This window comes from Natator depressus, chromosome 8 (assembly GCF_965152275.1).
Source record: "Natator depressus isolate rNatDep1 chromosome 8, rNatDep2.hap1, whole genome shotgun sequence".
Lineage (NCBI taxonomy): Eukaryota > Metazoa > Chordata > Testudines > Cheloniidae > Natator > Natator depressus.
In genome coordinates, this window is record NC_134241.1 from 88,722,427 (window position 1) to 88,741,401 (window position 18,975).

The window sequence follows — 18,975 nt, forward strand, 5'->3', positions numbered from 1 at the left end:
TACCTATGAATATTAGAGTACTTGACTCAGCCTTGCATATTACAGGATAGACTAATGCCCTATACAGATCTAAGGGTTTGCAGTATTGCATAACTACAACTAATGGTTAAAAGGAAATTTTAATGTCTTGATTGTGAACAATGTTGTTAAAGTTTATTCATATTGGCCTTTCTCTCCAAACTGCATGAAGCAGTATACAGCAGGAAGGGACAATGTAGCATTTAAAATGACACCCATCTACATCCACCCCCAAAAAATTCAGCCACTGATTAGTTTAAAAATGTCCAATAAAATTAAAAGTTTTTTTTCCCCATTTTTGTTAGTATCAGCATTTTAACAATAATAAACTACATGCAAACACTATACTGTAAGTCTGTACGTTTATCTCGAGTCTCTGTGTGAAATACGTTCAACTACTTGAGCTTTGCTCTAAGACTTTATAGTGTGACATAGTTCAGTATAGACTTTTTTCCTTTAGGAAAATATGTACTATAATTGTGTGTGTACATCTATATTATATAACATATAATGGATGCGTACATTAATAGCACACACACTTTACACTTGCCTGTATGCGTGTCTCTGAGAATTAAATTATAATAAATTTGAAGCTACAATTTCAATGGAATGTGAGGTTATTTACCACAATAAGAGATGCATGCATACTGTTTCTTATAATTTAAAATTCAAACTACTCAAGCTTCAGTATATTAACATACATTGAAACTATATACTACCATTCAAAAGCAAGATCTCTTACCATTTTCCAGGCATAGCTAACGTTGTAGGCTTCTTTTCCAATTTCTCTCAGTTTGTTTACATGCCAAGACAGTGAGGAGTTCACTGGGACTGTAATAATCTGACTGCCCAGAGGGAGGCTACGGTGACAACAAATAATATCCAACATTTTATTCAACCTGAAAAAGTTGTGAATCAAGCAAAACCATCTATTGCATTTTTATACAAAAAACATGATTAGTCATGAAAGGGCTGGATAAAATCTGCTTTTAATTAAGAAAGAACAGAATGCTTTGGTTTGCTGTTCATGCATTTATCTATTTTAACGCTAATTTACGCTCTTATGTGTAATGTAGTACGGTTGAGTAAGCATTGCCTTTTTCAGTACAAATGATGAAGCAGAGGTAACTTGGTTCCTAAATTTCTACTCAAGAATTCATATAGAGTGTTTAATTTGTGTGGGGCTTGCCAGGGCTGAGCCCTGGTACCTCTAGGCTTGGCAGGTCATAGCCCCAGCACTCTGAGGTTGCCGCGTCAATTATGAGAGTAAAAAAAATTGCCTGAGCCCCAGCACCTAATTGCTTGAGCTCCATCACCTCTTTCATTACAATTTAAGCACTGTTCATAGAGAACACAATTACAGTTTGTCCTGGCTTGAGATAATGTTGCTAGTGGAATGGCACTAATTAGCTCTCTAGTTCAAAGGAACAAAGGGACGACGGGCTTAAAATTAGATCTAAATTACAATTTCCAGAACTGTTCATGCACATCATGCTGTACCTCTGACTATTCCGTTTTTGTGAGCAGGATAGGATATTGTCCGTTACTCTTGATGACCGAGAGTTTTCTGTATTTTAATACCACGCTTGTGTTTAAGAATAGAGCTAAGAAGTAGAGCTGGAGTGCAGGGAATATAAATACAATATGTACAAGCACTTTCCTGAGACTGTTGTGGGAGCGTTACCCAGCTAATAAGCAGATTTTTGTTCTTCTTTTCTTCCACCATGTCACATTAGTTGGGGTTGGCAGCTCTTGTTAATCTCCAAACGTTCCTGTTAAGTGCGTCTTCCAAGCCGACACCAATCTTCTTCATGTCCTGCTTCTGTGCCTTGAACCGCCTTTTTCTGGGTCTTATAGTTTTTGTCCTGTAACTACTAGATTGTATACTCTCTGACCAACATATCCCATGTCTCATCATCTCATATGTCCCAGCCATCTCAGTCAATGCACCCTTAGCTTTTCCATGATGGGGGATTACCAGCATCTTGGCTCAGACCATTTCATTGTGTAACCTGTCAGTTCTTGTCTGACCCAGTGTCCATGGGAGCACTCTCATTTCAGCAGCATGAAGTAGTTGTACTTCTCTTTTCCACAGTGGCCAGCATTCCAACCCATACGTCATGGCTGGGCTAATCATGATCTTATACATTTTGCTCTTTAGTTTAATTGGCACATTCTTATCACACAGAATTGCCGTCAATTCCCTCCATTTGCACCTAGTGCTTTTCATGCAACTGCTAGCATTCACATTCTTATTGTAACTCAGTACTATTTTTATTGGTTTCTTGTTGTCCCTTTCAATGCAGCCTCACATGTATTCAGTCTTCTCTTGGTGATTTATAAACAATTTTCCTCTAATGCAGCCCTCTGTCTTTCTAGATATCTTCCCAACACAAAAATGTCATCTATGAAAAGCATGTTCCATGGAGCTTCTCCCCTAATCTCCTGCATCAAGGTGTTCATTACAATCACACTTAGGAATGGGTTTAAGATTGATCCTTGATGTAGACCTATTCTCATAGTGAATGGCTCACTGCAGCTGCTTCTTGTTGTTGTACTACTCTCATACATGTCCATAATATCTGAACGTACGCCTCCGGAAGATTGTGCGACAACAGGCACCACCATATCAGTTCTCTAGGAACTATACTATAAGCCTTCTCTAAGTCCACAAACACTAAATGCAGTTTCTTGCATTTCTCCCTGTACTTCTCCTGCATTATTCCCAAACCCAAATTGGTTGTTGCTTACTTGGTAATCTAGCTCTTCATGAAGTCTTTTCTTGATAATTCTTTCCGACCATTTCATCATTTGACTCATTTTGATGGGTTTTTGTTATATGTATTATATTGATTTATTTATTTAGATTTAAAATAAAAGAGTCACTTATCCAAGGCTCTACGCACCCTAAGGCATCATTAACAATACAATAAATATAATAAAATACTAGCAACATTAATCATTTCACCAAGAACTCAGCCAGCCAAGCACTTACAGAAACTCCTTTCCACCCCTTCATCATTTGCATACCCCCTCAGTCCTGTCCAACAAACGTATCAAATTCACCTATGCCTAGTTTCCAAATGATTTATTTAAACAATAAAACAAACTATCAATTCCGAGATGACACATCCCATGCAACATCAAGCAACCTCACCACCTTATCTTGTGTATTCCTCCTTCTGCAGCTAGCTCCCTTCCTCAAAGACTTTAAGGCCAAAAGGGCCCATCATGATAATTTAGTCTGACCTCATTCACATTGCAGGCCACAGAACCTCACCCATCGACTCCTGTAATAAGCCCATAACCACTGGCTGAGTTGCTGAAGTCTCAAAAACTAACAGCAACATTTTTCTTAAGTACATCAGAAGCAGGAAGCCTTCCAAACAATAAGTGGGGCCACTGGATGATCAAGGTGCTATCGGAGAATTCAAGGAAGATCAGGCCATTGCCGAGAAGCTAAATTAATTCTTTGCATCAGTCTTCACTGCAGAGGATTTGAGGGAGATTCCCATACCTGAGATTCTTTTTAGGTGACAAATCTGAGGAAGTGTTCCAGGTTGAGGTGTCAATAGAGAAGGTTTTGGAACAAACTGATCAATTAAAACAGCAATAAGTCCCAGGACCAGATGGTATTCATCCAAGAGTTCTGAAGGAACTCAAATGTGAAATTGCAGAACTACTAACTTTGGTATGTAATCCATCACTTAAATCTGCTTCTGTACCAGATGACTGGAGGATAGCTAATGTGACACCAACGTTTAAAAAAGGCTCCAAAGGCGATCCTGGCAATTACAGGTTGCTAAGCCTCATTTCAGTACCAGGCAAATTGCTTGAAACTATAGTTAAGAACAGAATTATCAGACACACAGATGAACATGATTTGTTGGGGAAGACGCAACACAGCTTTTATAAAGGGAAATCATGCCTCACCAATCTATTAGAATTCTCAGAGGAGGTTAACAAACATGTAGACAAGGGTGATCCAGTGGATACAGTATACTTGGACTTTCAGAAAGCCTTTGACAAGGTCCCTCACCAAAGGCTCTCAAGCAAACTAAGCTGTCAAGGGATAAGAGGGAAGGTCCTCTCATGGATCAGTAACTGGTTAAAAAACAAGAAATAAAGGGTAGGAATAAATGATCACTTTTCAGAATGGAGAGAGGTAAATAGCCGTGTCTTCCAGAGAGATCAGTGCTGTTCACCATATTCATAAATAATTGGGAAGAAGGGGTAAACTGTAAGGTGGCAAAGCTTGCAAATGATACAAATTACTCAGGATAGTTGTGTCTAAAACAGACTGCGAAGAGTTACAAAGAGCTCTCACAAAACTGGGCAACACAACGGCAGATGAAATTCAATGTTGATAAATGCAAAGTAAGAAACATTGGAAATCATAATCTCAACTATATAGACTAAACAAAGGGGGTCTAAATTAGCTGTTATCACTCAAGAAGGCATCGTGGCTATGCCTCTGAAATCACCGGCTCAATGTGCGGCAGTCAAAAAACCATTAGGAAATGGATAGATAATAAGATGGTAAATATCATAATGCCATTATATAAATCCATTGTACACCCACACCTTGAATACTGCGTGTAGTTCTGGTTGCCCCATCTCAAAAAAGATATATTAGAAATGGAAAAAGTACAGAGAAAGGCAACAAAAATGATTAAGGATATTGAACAGCTTCCTTATGAGGAGAGATTAAAAAGTCTGAGTCTTTTCAGTTTGGAAAAGAGATGACTGAGGGGGGATATGATAGAGGTCCATAAAATCATGAATAGTGTAGAGAAAGTGAAAAAGGAAGTATTATTTACCCCTTCACACAGAACAAGAACCAGGGGTTACCCAACGAAATTAATAGGCAGCAGGTTTAAAACAAACAAAAGGAAGTACTTCTTCACACAATGCACAGTCAACCTGTGAAACTTGTTGCTGGGGAAGTTGTGAAGGCCAAAACTATAACTGGATTAAAAAAAGAATTAGATAAATTCATGAAGGATAGATCCATCAATGGCTATTAGCCAGAACCTCATTCTTCTGATGGTTAGAAACCCTCACCTAATTTCAAGCTTAAACTTGTTGATGGCCAGTTCATATCTATTTGTTCTTGTCCCAACAATTGTCCGTTAGTTTAAATAACACCTCTCCCTCTCTGATGTATCCTTCCATGAATCTTCATAACAGTGAATAGCAATAGGAGCGCAGCACTTTTGAAAATCTGTCCATTTATTTAGGTACTTGAGTACGGATTAAGGCACTAACTTTAGGCATCTATTTCATTAAAACTGTGGCCCTCACCTTTATATAGGAGTTTTCATTAATGAAAATAGTAGTAAACTTTTTGGCTGGGATTTTCAAAGAAGCCTAAAGGATATTTGCCCAAATCCCATTGAATTTAGGTGCTTAACTCTCTCAGGCTCCTTTGTTAGCCTTGATCCTACCCTATAACAGATTAGCCACTCTACAACACAGTCTGTAAAATGTGTCACTTCTGGAAGACTAGCATCCCAGATAAGGTCTTTGTAATTTTAAGGCCAGTGGGTACAATAATAGTGTTTGAAACTCTCTCTGCCACCCCAACAGGCACTTGCCAAGCTGGTGTAGCATCAATTTTCCCATGTCATCATCACTGATCTCAAAGCTGACCTGACTCCAGAGATAGGAGTTGATTCAGTTTTAATACTACCTTACTCCTGAGCTTCTCGTAAGCAGAGAACGCCAATCCTGTCTAATTAAATTGTCTGGGTTTTTTTGCAATCTATATTTCTATTCAATAAAGACACTGAATTTAGCCCACTGAGCAGATTTATATTCCAACAGCAAATCGGATTAAAAAAATAATTATACAAAAGATCAAACCATCTCAGACACAGAATTTTAACAGAGCACTCCTCTGACAGCGGGGGTGGGGTGGGGGGAGGAGTGGTGACCCAACTCAGTTTTTGCATATGAACACAGCATCCTGACTATGCAAGATGTGAACACTACTAGGAGCATAATCATGACGTGCTACGTGCCGACGCAGGGAAGTATGGGGTCACAAGGGCCCTCTCTTATTGCCACCGCTGGCTATATATATCACCAGTAGTAGCATCAGGGAGAGGGGGCAGCCTCTATGGAGTTGCTACTACCCCCCTCCAACCCAGGTGAGTGGGCACAGGCAGAGTCTTTGCTCCATGGCTCCCAATGTGCTGGCCTGCACAGCTGAGCTAGCATGCCAGTGCAAGTAATCTGCAACAGATTTTGGGCTGGCACAGATTACTTTCCCCCTGGAGCAAGGCAGGAATAAGGCAACAGATTGTGACTCTCCAAGTCACAGTCCAGACCGTAGTCTGCTCCTGGGACCAGAAACATCTTATTTACTCAGAGCTGGTGGCAAACCCACAAACCAGCCCTAAATTCAGGAAAGGACATATTGTATTACCCTTGATGTTGTACAGTTAGTGTACATTTATAGTTCAACTACCCTTTCTAGAAAGTCATTGTTATTACATGGAACTCTTGCATGGTCCTTCATACACATTTTTTCTCCAAGAAAAAGGAAGTGTTTCCAATATCTAAATTATGTGTTTTATAAAGATAGCTCAGCTAGTTGAACGTGCACAGAATTGCAAGTCAGGAGCTCCCATGTTCTAATCCTGATTTGTACACAGATTTCCTCTGTGGCTTTGGGCAAGTCATTTAACACCTCTTCTTTCATTTCCCCAGCTGCAAGTGGAGGATCAGGAGACTTACACACTTTAGAGAAGAGCTGTGGAGACTAAGGTTTATAAAGTCCTTCGAAGATGAAAGGCTCTACTTAAGCGCTAAATACTATCATTATTTTTAATTGGGGCATTTTTGGATTGTAAATTTAGAAATAAAGATAGAAAAATTGAGATTCAACATGAAAAAATAACTCAAAATGCAAATATTCAGTGAGAGACGGAACACTGAGAAGCAGTAACAGTGAAGGAGCCCAAAAGGACAGCAAATCACACATGGTTTAGCAATGTGGCAACAGCCAGCAAAATAGGCCAATGTCAGATTCTCTCTCTCTCTCAATCATGTATTGTCCCATCAGCCGGTACTTGGGACAGAGGGTGTGCCTCTGTTCTCCGTGCAATTGCACACATAGAGGCATCACATCATAGAGCAGGGAGGAGTTTCTCCCTATATGTCTAACGCCAAGTATATACTAACGAGTTAGATCGACCCAGCTATGTCACTCAGCGGCGTAAAAGATCCCCACCCCTGAGCAGCTCAGTTAAGCAGACCTAACCCCTGGCGTAGACAGTACTAGGTTGATGGAGGAACCCCTCCCGTTGCCGTAGGGAGTGTCTACACTGAAGTCCTACAGTGGCGCAGCTGTGCCGCTGTAGCAGTTTAAGTGTAAACCTAGCTTCACTCAAAAGCCCTTTGAAGTCAACAGAAAGACTCCCAAGGACTTCACTGGATTAGGTCAGGGTCTTTCTGGATATGGTGCAACCATTCCTAGGGCACCACTGCCGCATACCCAGAATACCAGACATTCCAGCACTTCCAGTAATGGTATGGGCCCACCCCTGCCAGTGTGACCTTGCATGCATTGTGTGGGTGAAGTCATGCTGCATGGAGGACACCATTTTGAAGAATGCGCCACCATGCCCCCCACTGGTGAGACTGCATGGAACGCCATTTTGAAGAGCGTGCTGCTCCAAGCACCACCAGTGTGACATCAGGCTGGTAGGGGCGGAGTAGAGCATTCTTCAAAATAGTGTCCCCCATCTGTGACCCAAGACAAAATCATGTCTGATTTTGTCTCAATACCAGACAGGGAACCACAGAAAAAAAGAGAACTGTCCGGCTTAAAACCGGACAAATGGCCTGCCTAACCACACCTGAAACAGTGAAAAAGATCTAAAAGCTGGAGAATGTTCAGAAAAGAACTGCAAAAATTACGAAGGAGGAGAATAGGGGCTGGAAGGATTGAGGGAAAATTTCAAGCAGCAGATATGCATACAGTAGTTCGATTACTTATTTGAACCCCATGGAGTGAGAGAAGTTATTTAAGGTGTTAACTAGGAATTACTGTCTGAAATATAGGAAGGAAAAATCCAGACTGAATATTAAGGAAAACTTCCCAACAATCAGCTCTACTATTAGATTAGAAGAGTCTCCCAAAGGAAGCTGTGGAAACTATTGCTGGGCACATTTAAGGATAGAATGGATAATGTGGTAGAAAACACAGTCCCGCATTGGCAAGAGATTGGGACTTCAATCCCAGCAGGGATCTCTGGGTACTATTACAACAGAAATATTAAACACAGTAATAATAATTCTATAAAGTAGCTCCCATTAAAGGGTTTTGTACAAACACTTCTGGGTCCTGTGAATAATTGATCTTAGCAAGCTATGAATCATAGAATATCAGGGTTGGAAGGGACCTCAGGAGGTCATCTAGTCCAACCCCCTGCTCAAAGCAGGACCAATCCCCAACTAAATCATCCCAGCCCGGGCTTTGTCACTTTGACTTGAGTCTCAGTTCTTCCTTACCTAAGGATGTTCTGCCGAACCAATTCAAATTTTGGAATGTTCTCGTAATGTATGATGTCAGTGTGAAGTGGTGGTTCAGACAGCAAATAAGGCCTTGTAAGGGATGGATGCATAAGAGTATACCCTAAAAAGAACAAAATACGTGTTTAGTACAAGTTTTGGTTCAGTATGTAATAAGCAGAGAACATAAAAACAAGTACACTGATGACGTGTATGAAAGTCCTCCAATTTACTTAAGAAACTACCCTAACAGTAACCATACCATCACATCATAAAGCAGTTTACTGCCAACAGAATTTTAAGAACTTGTAAATTAACGTAAACAAAAAATGACAAAAAAAAAGCAACATTTTTATATCAAGACCCCTGTACAATAAATGCAAACCATAAATCTGCTTATGTACAACTACTGTTAGACAGAACTACTCAACCAACTGACACACAATCTGCTGAGAAACAGCACTGTTCACTTTATTTTCTACTCACAATTAAGGAGCAGAATAAGGAGTTAGTTTCAGTCTACAGTCTAATTTCACCAAACAGGAAGATAGTGTATTTATGTATCTGAACCACAAAAATCACCTTTATTGTCTATGAGAAATGTGTAGGAAGCCAAAGAATCTTGATAATAGGTGACATCCTCCAAGATATATGCCAGGTTAACATCCACTCCCACAATTCCAAGCAGCATGTTTCCGAAGTAACAAGGTTTACTTACAGTCATTATCAGACCTTGAGATAAAAGGAAGAGCACAGAAGGCATTAGCAATAATGAACTTGCCAGTTAATTAATATAAAGTGTGTTCTTCACCAGTTGTGCTAAATAGAAAAGAGGGGACGTTAACTTGTGTAACCAGGTGACAAAAACATCCTCTGTCCAGCAAGTTCAATTTTCAAAAAGTTGCTACCGTACCACGTAGGAGTATTTTCAAAAGCTAAAATTAAAGACTTAGCAAGTAGGCTCCGATTAAACTCCCAATCAAGTCAAAAGACTCCCACAGGTTTCAATGGGTGTTAGATCAGATCCATATGTAGGGTTCCCTTCATAAATCACAGTTCTGTGGATTTCACTGAATATGGATAATTCAACCCTCTGTACAAGTTAAGGCAGTTTTAACCCATTTGTTGCAACTGTTTCCCTAGGACCATGTGACATGGTGACCCAGTGAAGCACAAGTAGTGGTACTATGATCATCTGATTCAAGAAATGTTTTCAGTGATAGATGTCAAACAATGGTAATGCCTGAAGCTCATGATTAAACAGCAGCATTAAAGATAACAGAAGCTCTACCAGTTTTGACATCTCTTACTGACAGCACTTCTGGAGTCAGAATATAGAACTGCTGCTAGCATTTAACAGTAGAAATATGGGAGTCGGGGGTTGGCGACAGGACGGAAGGCTGAGAAGGTGAGGTTGAGGAAGCATGTGAATTATGCTACAACATATTAGCATAATATCCTCATATTAGCCACTTTTTACTTATCTGGTGGTGAGTTAAGAAGGTATATTGAATATACCATAAGTTATTAAAATACACAGTGCATTTTACATTTTCTGTCTTCATCAGCACAGTTAGATGCCTTAGGGACCAGAATGTGAATAAATATAAAAGGACCTAGATTCGCATTTTTTTTTCTTTTTGTATTTTTCTTAAGGTCTGCATTTTTACTTCCCCCCCCCCCCCCATCCAGCTATAAAAATTTTAACAAAAATAAAAAAATCTTACTTGTAAAATATCAATTGGGATGAATTTTGCTCATCTGATTATATATGCAGTATGTTAGCCTCTTCTTACTTAAATCCCAACAAGGCCACTGTACTGGGTATTATAACCAAAAGCATTACAATGGTTTTTAGAAACCTCTCAATGCCTGAGGTAAAAATATAGCAGTCCATTTCCGTCTTACTTTCTGTGTCATGACCACATGGAAACTCACTCACCCTTTTAATATAAAACAGATATCAAATTCATCTCCATAAATGAGGTTTTTTAAAAATAAAAAAACCATGCACGCTCCTAATTATGTAAGCCAAATTTATTCAGTTGTACCATTTATAATCCTTATGTTGTACAACTTCTCCACTATGCTTGGATGTGGATGTGTGAGAGATGAGTGGCAACGCATCATGCAGAGTGATGAGAAAAGGAGAAACTAGGCTATCATTCTGCATGAGAGAAGCACGTCCAGGAGCAATCTCAGCACACACAGAGGACTTCAGACTCTCAAGAGTCACTCTGATCAGGTGGCAAATAAGGACAACCTGCCTGAGAGGTCTGAAAACCCTGCTGAGCCATACTCCTCAACCCCTCCTCCATAACATCACACAAAAGAAAATGGAAAACAATGTCCGGAGAAATGCAGGAGCTGTTAAGCTTATTAACTCTAATAGTAATTACATAGCACCTGAAATCTTCAAAGCACTGGGAAAACACTAATGTCATTCCCAACTCCCCTATAAAGCAGGGTTTTTTTCTCCTCACTTTACAGAAGCATAAGCAGAGGCAGAGAAGCATTGCTTTATAGGCTAGGTCGTACTCTGTCTCACAATGACAATCATGCCAGTGCAAGAGCCTATATTAAAGGCCCTCCAAGTCCCAACTCCTCCCATAAGCATATGAAAGGGGCCACATGTGGAACGCCATGGCCTTTGCATCCCTTTGCACTTTTTATGAGGGCTCTGTGCAGGACTGGCTGCATGTATTTTGCAGTCCTACACAAACATCTACGCATGCCCTCATCCCCTGCATTATTCCATCTGATCTCACTATTGCATCCAAGTAAAAAAAACATGTGAACATTAGGGTTTATAGAGGATTTAAGTAACAGGTCAGATTCATGTCCACAACCGCGATATGTCAGCATAAAGTGGTCTATAACTGGTGGATCTGGGCAAAGTATTGGGAGAAATACTCCACTGACGCAGAGCCATCATAGAGACTCCGATTCCATCCTAAACCTGGCCCCCCGGCAAACAGGGTGTAGTAACCAGGATGTTGCTGCTGATCCCTGGCTTCCAGAATGGCCATTCATGCCAGGGTTCAGGCTGCTCTGTCTTGTGCTGAGGATAACCACATTCCTCAGTCTTTTTTGAGCACAGCTTAATCAGAACAGAGAATCTGGTCAAATATTTAGCTGTTCCACTGGATATGCTGGGTCCTTCCCCAACCCTGTATGACTGCTAGAACCTTCTGGAGTCCTACTCTTCCAAACCCGGGAAGGTGTGGGGTAGAGAGTCCAGAGCAGCTGCTAAACTGTTTGGTGAGATGCTGCTCCATACCTCAGCTACTGTGGGGAAGGAAGGAAAAGGAGGAGGAAATGGCCAGCAGGAACAACCCCTCATGAAGCTGTGTTCATAGCTCCAATATCCGAGGAAGGAAGGGGGTTTTCGGCATCTGACAGGAATGCCACTTCCTCCATTATGCTGCCCTATGCACCCCTGTGGTCTGCTTAGAGGGCAACACCAGCTCTGAATGGGCCCGCTGGAGTGCAAGGGGCGCCATGGGTGCCATTACAGCCTGGAACCATGCTCCCACAAACCCAGAGGAGTTTCCTACACAAATCCAAATTACTGAGGCTGTATCAGTATGCCTGTGAGAGACAATTTCACCCTTCAACCTACATCCATTAGCTGTCACATTACCCACACTTTCCATAAACAGGCCCCTGTGAGTGTAAAACTTTACATGTAATCCCTGCATGAAGGACTTAATTTTACACCTTCCTTAGGGGCAGACCTAAAAGCACCTCCTTATCTGTTGGCTAGAAACCTGGGGGAAGGCAGACAGAAGCCTAACCTCTGTTTTTTTTTTTATCTGCTCAACTTCAGATTTTCTAAGCACTTACCATCTCCCATTTCATCGGAGAAGGGCAGACTGAAGACCGCCTCATCAATCATTCGATTGGGGAGGTTTGTATAAAATCGACCCACTGTGGTTTCCAAGTTACTGAGCTGGTTCAAGACCATCATACTCCCCTTGATCACAGGTAAGGCAGTTCGATCAGGCACTCCATACTTCACTGAGTTCTGTTCTGCCAGATCTCGGAGAAATGCCAGTTCTTTTAATCCTGTCACTCCCTCTGAAAAAAAGAGATATTGCCAGGATAAGGGAGGAGAAAGTAGGAAATGTATTTTTAGTTGAGTCTCTTACATCTTACTCCAAATTAAAACTACAGTACAGTACGTACTTTGTGTTGCCAACTCATGCAGTTAGTCTGAACATAGAGAATGCCTATTTAAGTGGAAGTGTGGAGTACTGTTTAGTGACTAATACTGGTGGGGTGAATTATAATGTAGGTATAATCAGTCACTAAAGGATTTAAAGGTGTCCACTCAGATAACTGTTCCACTGTACAGAAAATCAAGATGGTTGCTCCCATGTCACTATTTAGATATTTTTACCATTATTATTTTTTTTAAAACAGAGAGCTTTGTGTAACCCATTGTCTCCCACCAGTGACTAGTCCAGGTAGAGGTTTATGAATCTGCTATGCAGCCTTGGAGTTAATAGACCTTGTCCTTTAGCTCAAGCAACAGTCTCATGCTTTTAGATACAGATGTGCCAGGATTCAGCCCCTGCAGATAACCTAACAAAGGGAATTCTTGAAAGTGGGGACCCAAATGGGGATTTGAACTGCTATACAGCCATACAGTGTGTTAGTGTGGCTTGCATGCAAATTCTCTATGGCCAGGCATAAGCTTCCCTGGATGGGGTGTCTGTGCAACCCATGCTAATAAGACAGTCTACTGCTTTCTGTGCTACAGATATTTTTGAAAAAAGGACTATGATTCCACTGGGTCAGTGCGCGTACATTTATATTTAACTTTACTCTTGGCTTAAGCCCCAGTTCAGCAAAGCACTGAAGCACATGCTTGACTTCCAGCTCAGACTTAAATCCCATTGATAGCAATAGGAGCTAAACACATGCTTACATGTTTGCTGAATTGGGTCCTTAATGGGGAAACTCTTCCAAATTCAGGCTTGGTGTCAGAGGGTGAGGCTCCAGCAAACGTTATAGTTACACCATGTATTGAATTTGCCCCATGGTGCTAGGCATTCAGCAATTCAGGCAACATATTTTAATCAGCTCATTTGAATTCTGGTTTGCAAACATATGACCAAGTAGTTTTATGTCCCAAATAGGAAACTGTTATAATCTGGGGAATGGCCTCTGGATTCTAAGGGCCAAAACTCACTTTTGACCCTTTCAAACAGACACAGAACAACCCTGCACTGGGTTAGTAGAGAATTTTAATCTACCAGAAATTTGGCACACATTTCTTACCGTTCATGAGTGCATAAGTGAGAATCATAACTGAGTTATTGAGGAAACTATTTTCTTCATTGATGACACGGAGAGTAGCCTTTTTATCATCATCTGAAGCATCTTTTGATGTAATCCCAGCTGACAGGTAAATTATGACCATATCTGTAACTAAGCAGAAATATATATGGCAGACAGTATATTAGATTCCAATTTACTCGAGACATTCAGTAATGCAGTAAAAATCCTTATGTCAGTAAAAGAAGATAAATGTGAAGTTATCAACAACCTTACTTATAAGAGTTTCAGGTATCTGCAATGGATGAAAACACTCACTGTGTGGTTGTGAAGGCCTTTATAATTCCCAATGCACTTTCAGTTCCCACAGTTTCAGCTAACAAAGATTCACGAGTTTCAGCTCACACATTCTAACACACTATATAGTTTTTTAGTCCTAGGCTGTGACCTCACCAGATTTCTTGGGCTAGACTATTTCTGTCCTGGTCAGAACATGGAAGGGAAACATTCAAGGAACAGAGTCCTGCAGGAAGTTCTTTTAGTGATTCAATATGGTGACACTCCTCCCTTGAGAGGGACAAATTCATCCCACATGGACAGTCCTGAGCTTCTCTTAGCTGAGACCTAAGGTGCATGTAGTTACTCAAGGTCCTGTGGCAGGAGTTGGGGTGTTAGCCTCCAAAAACAAAATTTCCCTATAGGTAATTACATTTTGCCTACCTTTGCTCTCCATGCCATTTTTGCTGGTTGGCGTATTCTTCATTTTTTGTCCTACACTGCTAAACAGTGAAATGTCCCATCCCAGGGATGGATGCAGTTGAGTGATTCCTGTTTTTAAAGAGCTCTTGGTGGCTTTCCAGCTAATGTGGGAGTTGTGTGGAGGGTTACTGCACCAGTGGCAGTTGTCAGCAGCTGCCTGTAAAAGTAACTCTTACACCTCCGTTTGTACTTTGGCCACCACCTGTCTATGATCACCCACTATGTCTCCCACCTATTCCCAACATGACCCCATTTTGGGGTGGAATGTCTCTGGTCACACTAACTTGAGATGACTTCTATGTCGGCATTCTGGCTGCCTAAGTGAATGGGTATACAATGGTAAAGTGGGGGAAAGAGATTCTTACACCCTCACCCCCTCCTGTGCTGGGGCAGTCAGAATTTAATCCATGGCTTATGTGTTTGTACAGCTCCTAGCACAATGGGGTCCATGACTAGGGCTCCTATGTAGTATGGTAATACAAATAATAAACAATAATAAACACCACCACCACCACTTGATCTTTGGGATCCTAAAGGGTGGAAGACTATGGATACACAATATTGTATGTTAGAGGTAGTATAACATTTGAAGAATAAGACATGACATGTACTTACCATTCATCACTAAGTCATTTTGCCCTACTTAGACTGAACACATATCAACATATTTTTCAAGCTGTAAAGAATGTCTTATGTTAACGGCCTATCTCAAAGCCTCAAGGAAATTCAAATCAATGCTTACACTCCATCCTATACTTCAGCATTTAAAGCATCTTGTGTATCAGTTAGGGATCATACATTGGTCCTACAATACCAAAGCACACTGGAGCATATTACTGAAAGACTGCCAGCTTACCTCTGAATTTCCTTGCTTTGGTGGAAATGTCAGGTCTTGCCCGACTGATTTTAAAAAAAAAAATTTGAACATCAGTTTGCTGTTGTGTGTGTTGTGAACTAATAGCCTGAAAATGATTTAAATCAAAAGTGTTTTTTGATGCAAAGAAGCACCTGAAACTTCTATTTTCCTTTCCTTTTTTATTTATTTCCCCCCTCCCCTCACCCCTACTTTTTAACTAGAGACAGCTTTTAAATTTAATCTGGTTAAAAAAAACACTCCTCCAGGAGTATCCTCTTATTTCTGGGAAAGATTTTATGACAATTATTAACCTTTATTTTCAATCTACACTACAGGAGCTGTGTGCTGCTGTTAGGGGCACTGAGATACAACTTTACTTTTTTTATTGCTAGCAAGGGTGATAAAACATAGTTCTCTGTGCTAGGAACCCATGCTTTAGCCTAGGCTATAGCCAGTTCTCCTATACAGTTAATGAATCATGTTTTCCTTCCTACAATAGCAGTGGAAAAAAAACAAACAAAAATTTTACAATACAAAGCCCTTAACTCTCCCAAGAGCCCGGTCTTTAAATTTTCTCCACTTGTGCAGCAGGCTGTGCATTACTCGTCCACCTGGAGCGTCCTGTAAATCCAGGAGCTACAGGAGTTCTGTGGCTGTGGTGTATATATACCATTTGCAAAGCACTTTACAATACTGTGGGATTAAAGGCACCACAGGAATGTAAAATAATTACTGAGCTGCTGGTGACACCAATATAATAGATATTGACAGCAGGCTGGGGAACGCAGAAACGTCCATCTTTTCAATATAATTCTTATCTTACACACCAGGAATGCCTCAGTTTTTTCCATTATTAATTTACTTTTCTGCATGTGAATGGTTTCTTTGACACGCCTGCAGATCCTGTTAGGGAACAGGGCGTTTAAAATTCACGGTAAAAAAGAATAATATTATCTTGTTTCTTTTTGTACCAGAAACAAAGAATAGACAAGAAGATTGTTTACAATAAAATGGAAGTGCATCACACATCCTCTTCTCAGCCTGTCGCCCAGGCTCTCAGGTTTGTTGTACACATTATAAATTTTTAAAATTCTTTTGTTCTTACACATAGCCGGAGAAGGAGAGCATGTGCACTGAACTTTGAGCTTCAAATAATGTGTCCTTATGTACCAGTGCCTAAAATATAACGAGTATTATGCGTGAAACTGAAATAAATCCATGTGTTTTCACACTGCAGAATATGCCAATGTCTTCTATTCCAATACACACGAGTAAGAATCTATTGCCAACGTTCTTTGAAATAACTAATGATAACTAAGCAAGACTTACTCCAGCCAACTTCAGCTGCATTAGATTTGTTATCACCAGGCCGCTACCCTTCCCTCACTTTGTCAGAAGTTAAAAGCCTTGCCTGTTTGAGCTGATCTAGACATAAATACAAGATAGCATCAGATAGGTTGGACCTCTAGCTCAACAGATCCCAATGCTTATCAATCTAGAGGAGTACAAAGTGAAAGGGAGCACAGTTCACTTCATTGCTCTGGATCGAGCACTAAGCTCCTTAGATGTGTGTTATTGCTTTCTTTTCTTAAAAGTAAGTTTCAGTTAAGGGTCTCTCCAATGCCCATTTGAAATAATGGGAAGACTCCCATTCACTTGAAGAGGCATTGGAATGAGCCCTTAATGTACATCCAAAATCAAGCTGACCAAACCCCCAAATTAGCCCAGTTTCTCCACCCCGCACTGGCACTGGGAATGTGGAAATGGCTGAGGAAATGTGACAGTGCTTGATTGAACAAATTCTCAATTTGAATGCAATCAGTTACTAAAGAACACAAGTCTTAACTCCCGCCCTTCCTAAAAAAAAAAAAAAAAAAAAAAAAAAAGACTTCTGGGCAGTAGAATCTGCCACCCACTTTCCCCTCTCCCAGATATCTTTGTTAGTTTGGCTATTGTGTATTATTTTTGAAGTCAAATAGAAAGCATGGGACTAGATATGAGTAACTCTATAAGTCTTTACACACAAAAATTCAAGCAGATTTTCTTTAATGAGTGAGAATACAGTTAGGCCACCCTCACACATACATATAAATATATCATATTTCAGACATAGTGGTTGTTCTCTGTGAATGGTTTTTTGATGAGAAATATTGATATATTCCCAAGGATTTTACATAGCCAGAGCACATCTGTGCAAATGGGAATTTTACCTGACAGTCAAAGAAGTTTGCTGTGCTAATGATTACCATTAAAAAGGATCCACATCTGGGAAATAATTCAAAGATCTAGCAACTCATCCCCATAATTACATATTACAGATAATAAGGGAGGTAAAGGACAGTGGGTGGAAGAAGCAAATGAAATGTAATGGACAATTTTAGCAGCCACTAAGTACGTGAATTTAAAATTCAGTATATCCTATTTGATCAACATGGTAAATACTTTTAATAAGACACTGCCCTGCCCAGGCTTCTGCCAGTGTGAGCAATTCAGACAAAAAAGAAATATGCAAACTTAAAAAAAATAATATAAAGGTTTGTATAAAAACAGACTTACTTCCTTGGAGCTTTGTGCCATTGTTTGTATTTCGTATTAATTGAAAAGCCTTTTGAAATCCCACTGCATGCTGGGTAGGGTTGTCAGATGACTTTATACTACTAACGAAGGTGGACATCTTCCTTTTTGTCTCACTAGTGGCAGGAGACAAAAATGTCTTATAGCACTGATCCAGTGAGCAGGTTCTTACTGTGTCTGCCACAGTTAGCACTGAGATCTTAAAAAAGAGAAGAAAATATATTGGATTATTTTACCATTTATAATTCCTTATGTACTGATATAGCATACACAAGGATAAGCCAACAGAAAAGTTTCTGTGGATTTAAAACCAATTGTTAAAAAATAAAATGCTTGAGGCATAAATCCATCACATTTGAAAAGGATTAGACTTATGCTGATTAAGGTAAAAAGAGACTTTGGCCTTTTTTTCTCAGATTAAATCTGCTTCATTCTGCTCACACATAATAGTTACTATACTCTCATAGGCAAAAAAAAAAAAAAAAAAAGCTAAGCAAGCTATAGATATCTCAACCCAAAATCTGCAGAGAGCATTTTCAATAAATCTCCAGTGCCTACAGAAAAATGGAGTGCTTGTGGAAAAAACTAGGAAATTTCCACAGGCAAACATGATGAGCTCTATACTAACTTACTGTACTTTTAATATTTTATTGAAAGTGAGCCAAATTCACAACCATTTTTTATCCTGTAGATAAGTTAAAGAAAGCAATGATAATCCTTGCACTATTAAATGTATCAGTAAGATACAGTTTATGAAGTGGCATACTTTATTATGAGCTATGACTGATGCAAAAGTAGTGACCAAATAAAAACACTGCTGCATACCACAAGAGCCGTAAATGTGTGCCTGTAAAACAGATTTCAAAAATTACCAAGTTACTGCATAATTAAAGTGTTGTTTTAACTTATAATAAATATTTCCCCTTCATATAGTCCCTGATTCAGCAAAACACTTAAGCACATGC

The 18,975-nt window shown here is 40.0% G+C and overlaps 1 protein-coding gene across 1 annotated transcript in view; it reads right to left on the reverse strand.

Annotated features, from left to right (window-relative positions):
- CACHD1 (cache domain containing 1) overlaps positions 1-18,975 on the reverse strand; it is a 189,269-nt gene that overhangs the window by 34,835 nt on the left and 135,459 nt on the right. The window contains exons 7-12 of the mRNA XM_074961589.1: positions 17,993-18,209; positions 13,825-13,974; positions 12,385-12,618; positions 9,121-9,270; positions 8,539-8,662; positions 761-878 (exon numbers count right to left, since the gene is read on the reverse strand). Coding sequence (XP_074817690.1) covers positions 761-878; positions 8,539-8,662; positions 9,121-9,270; positions 12,385-12,618; positions 13,825-13,974; positions 17,993-18,209 — 993 coding nt within the window. The remainder of the gene's footprint in view (positions 1-760; positions 879-8,538; positions 8,663-9,120; positions 9,271-12,384; positions 12,619-13,824; positions 13,975-17,992; positions 18,210-18,975) is intronic.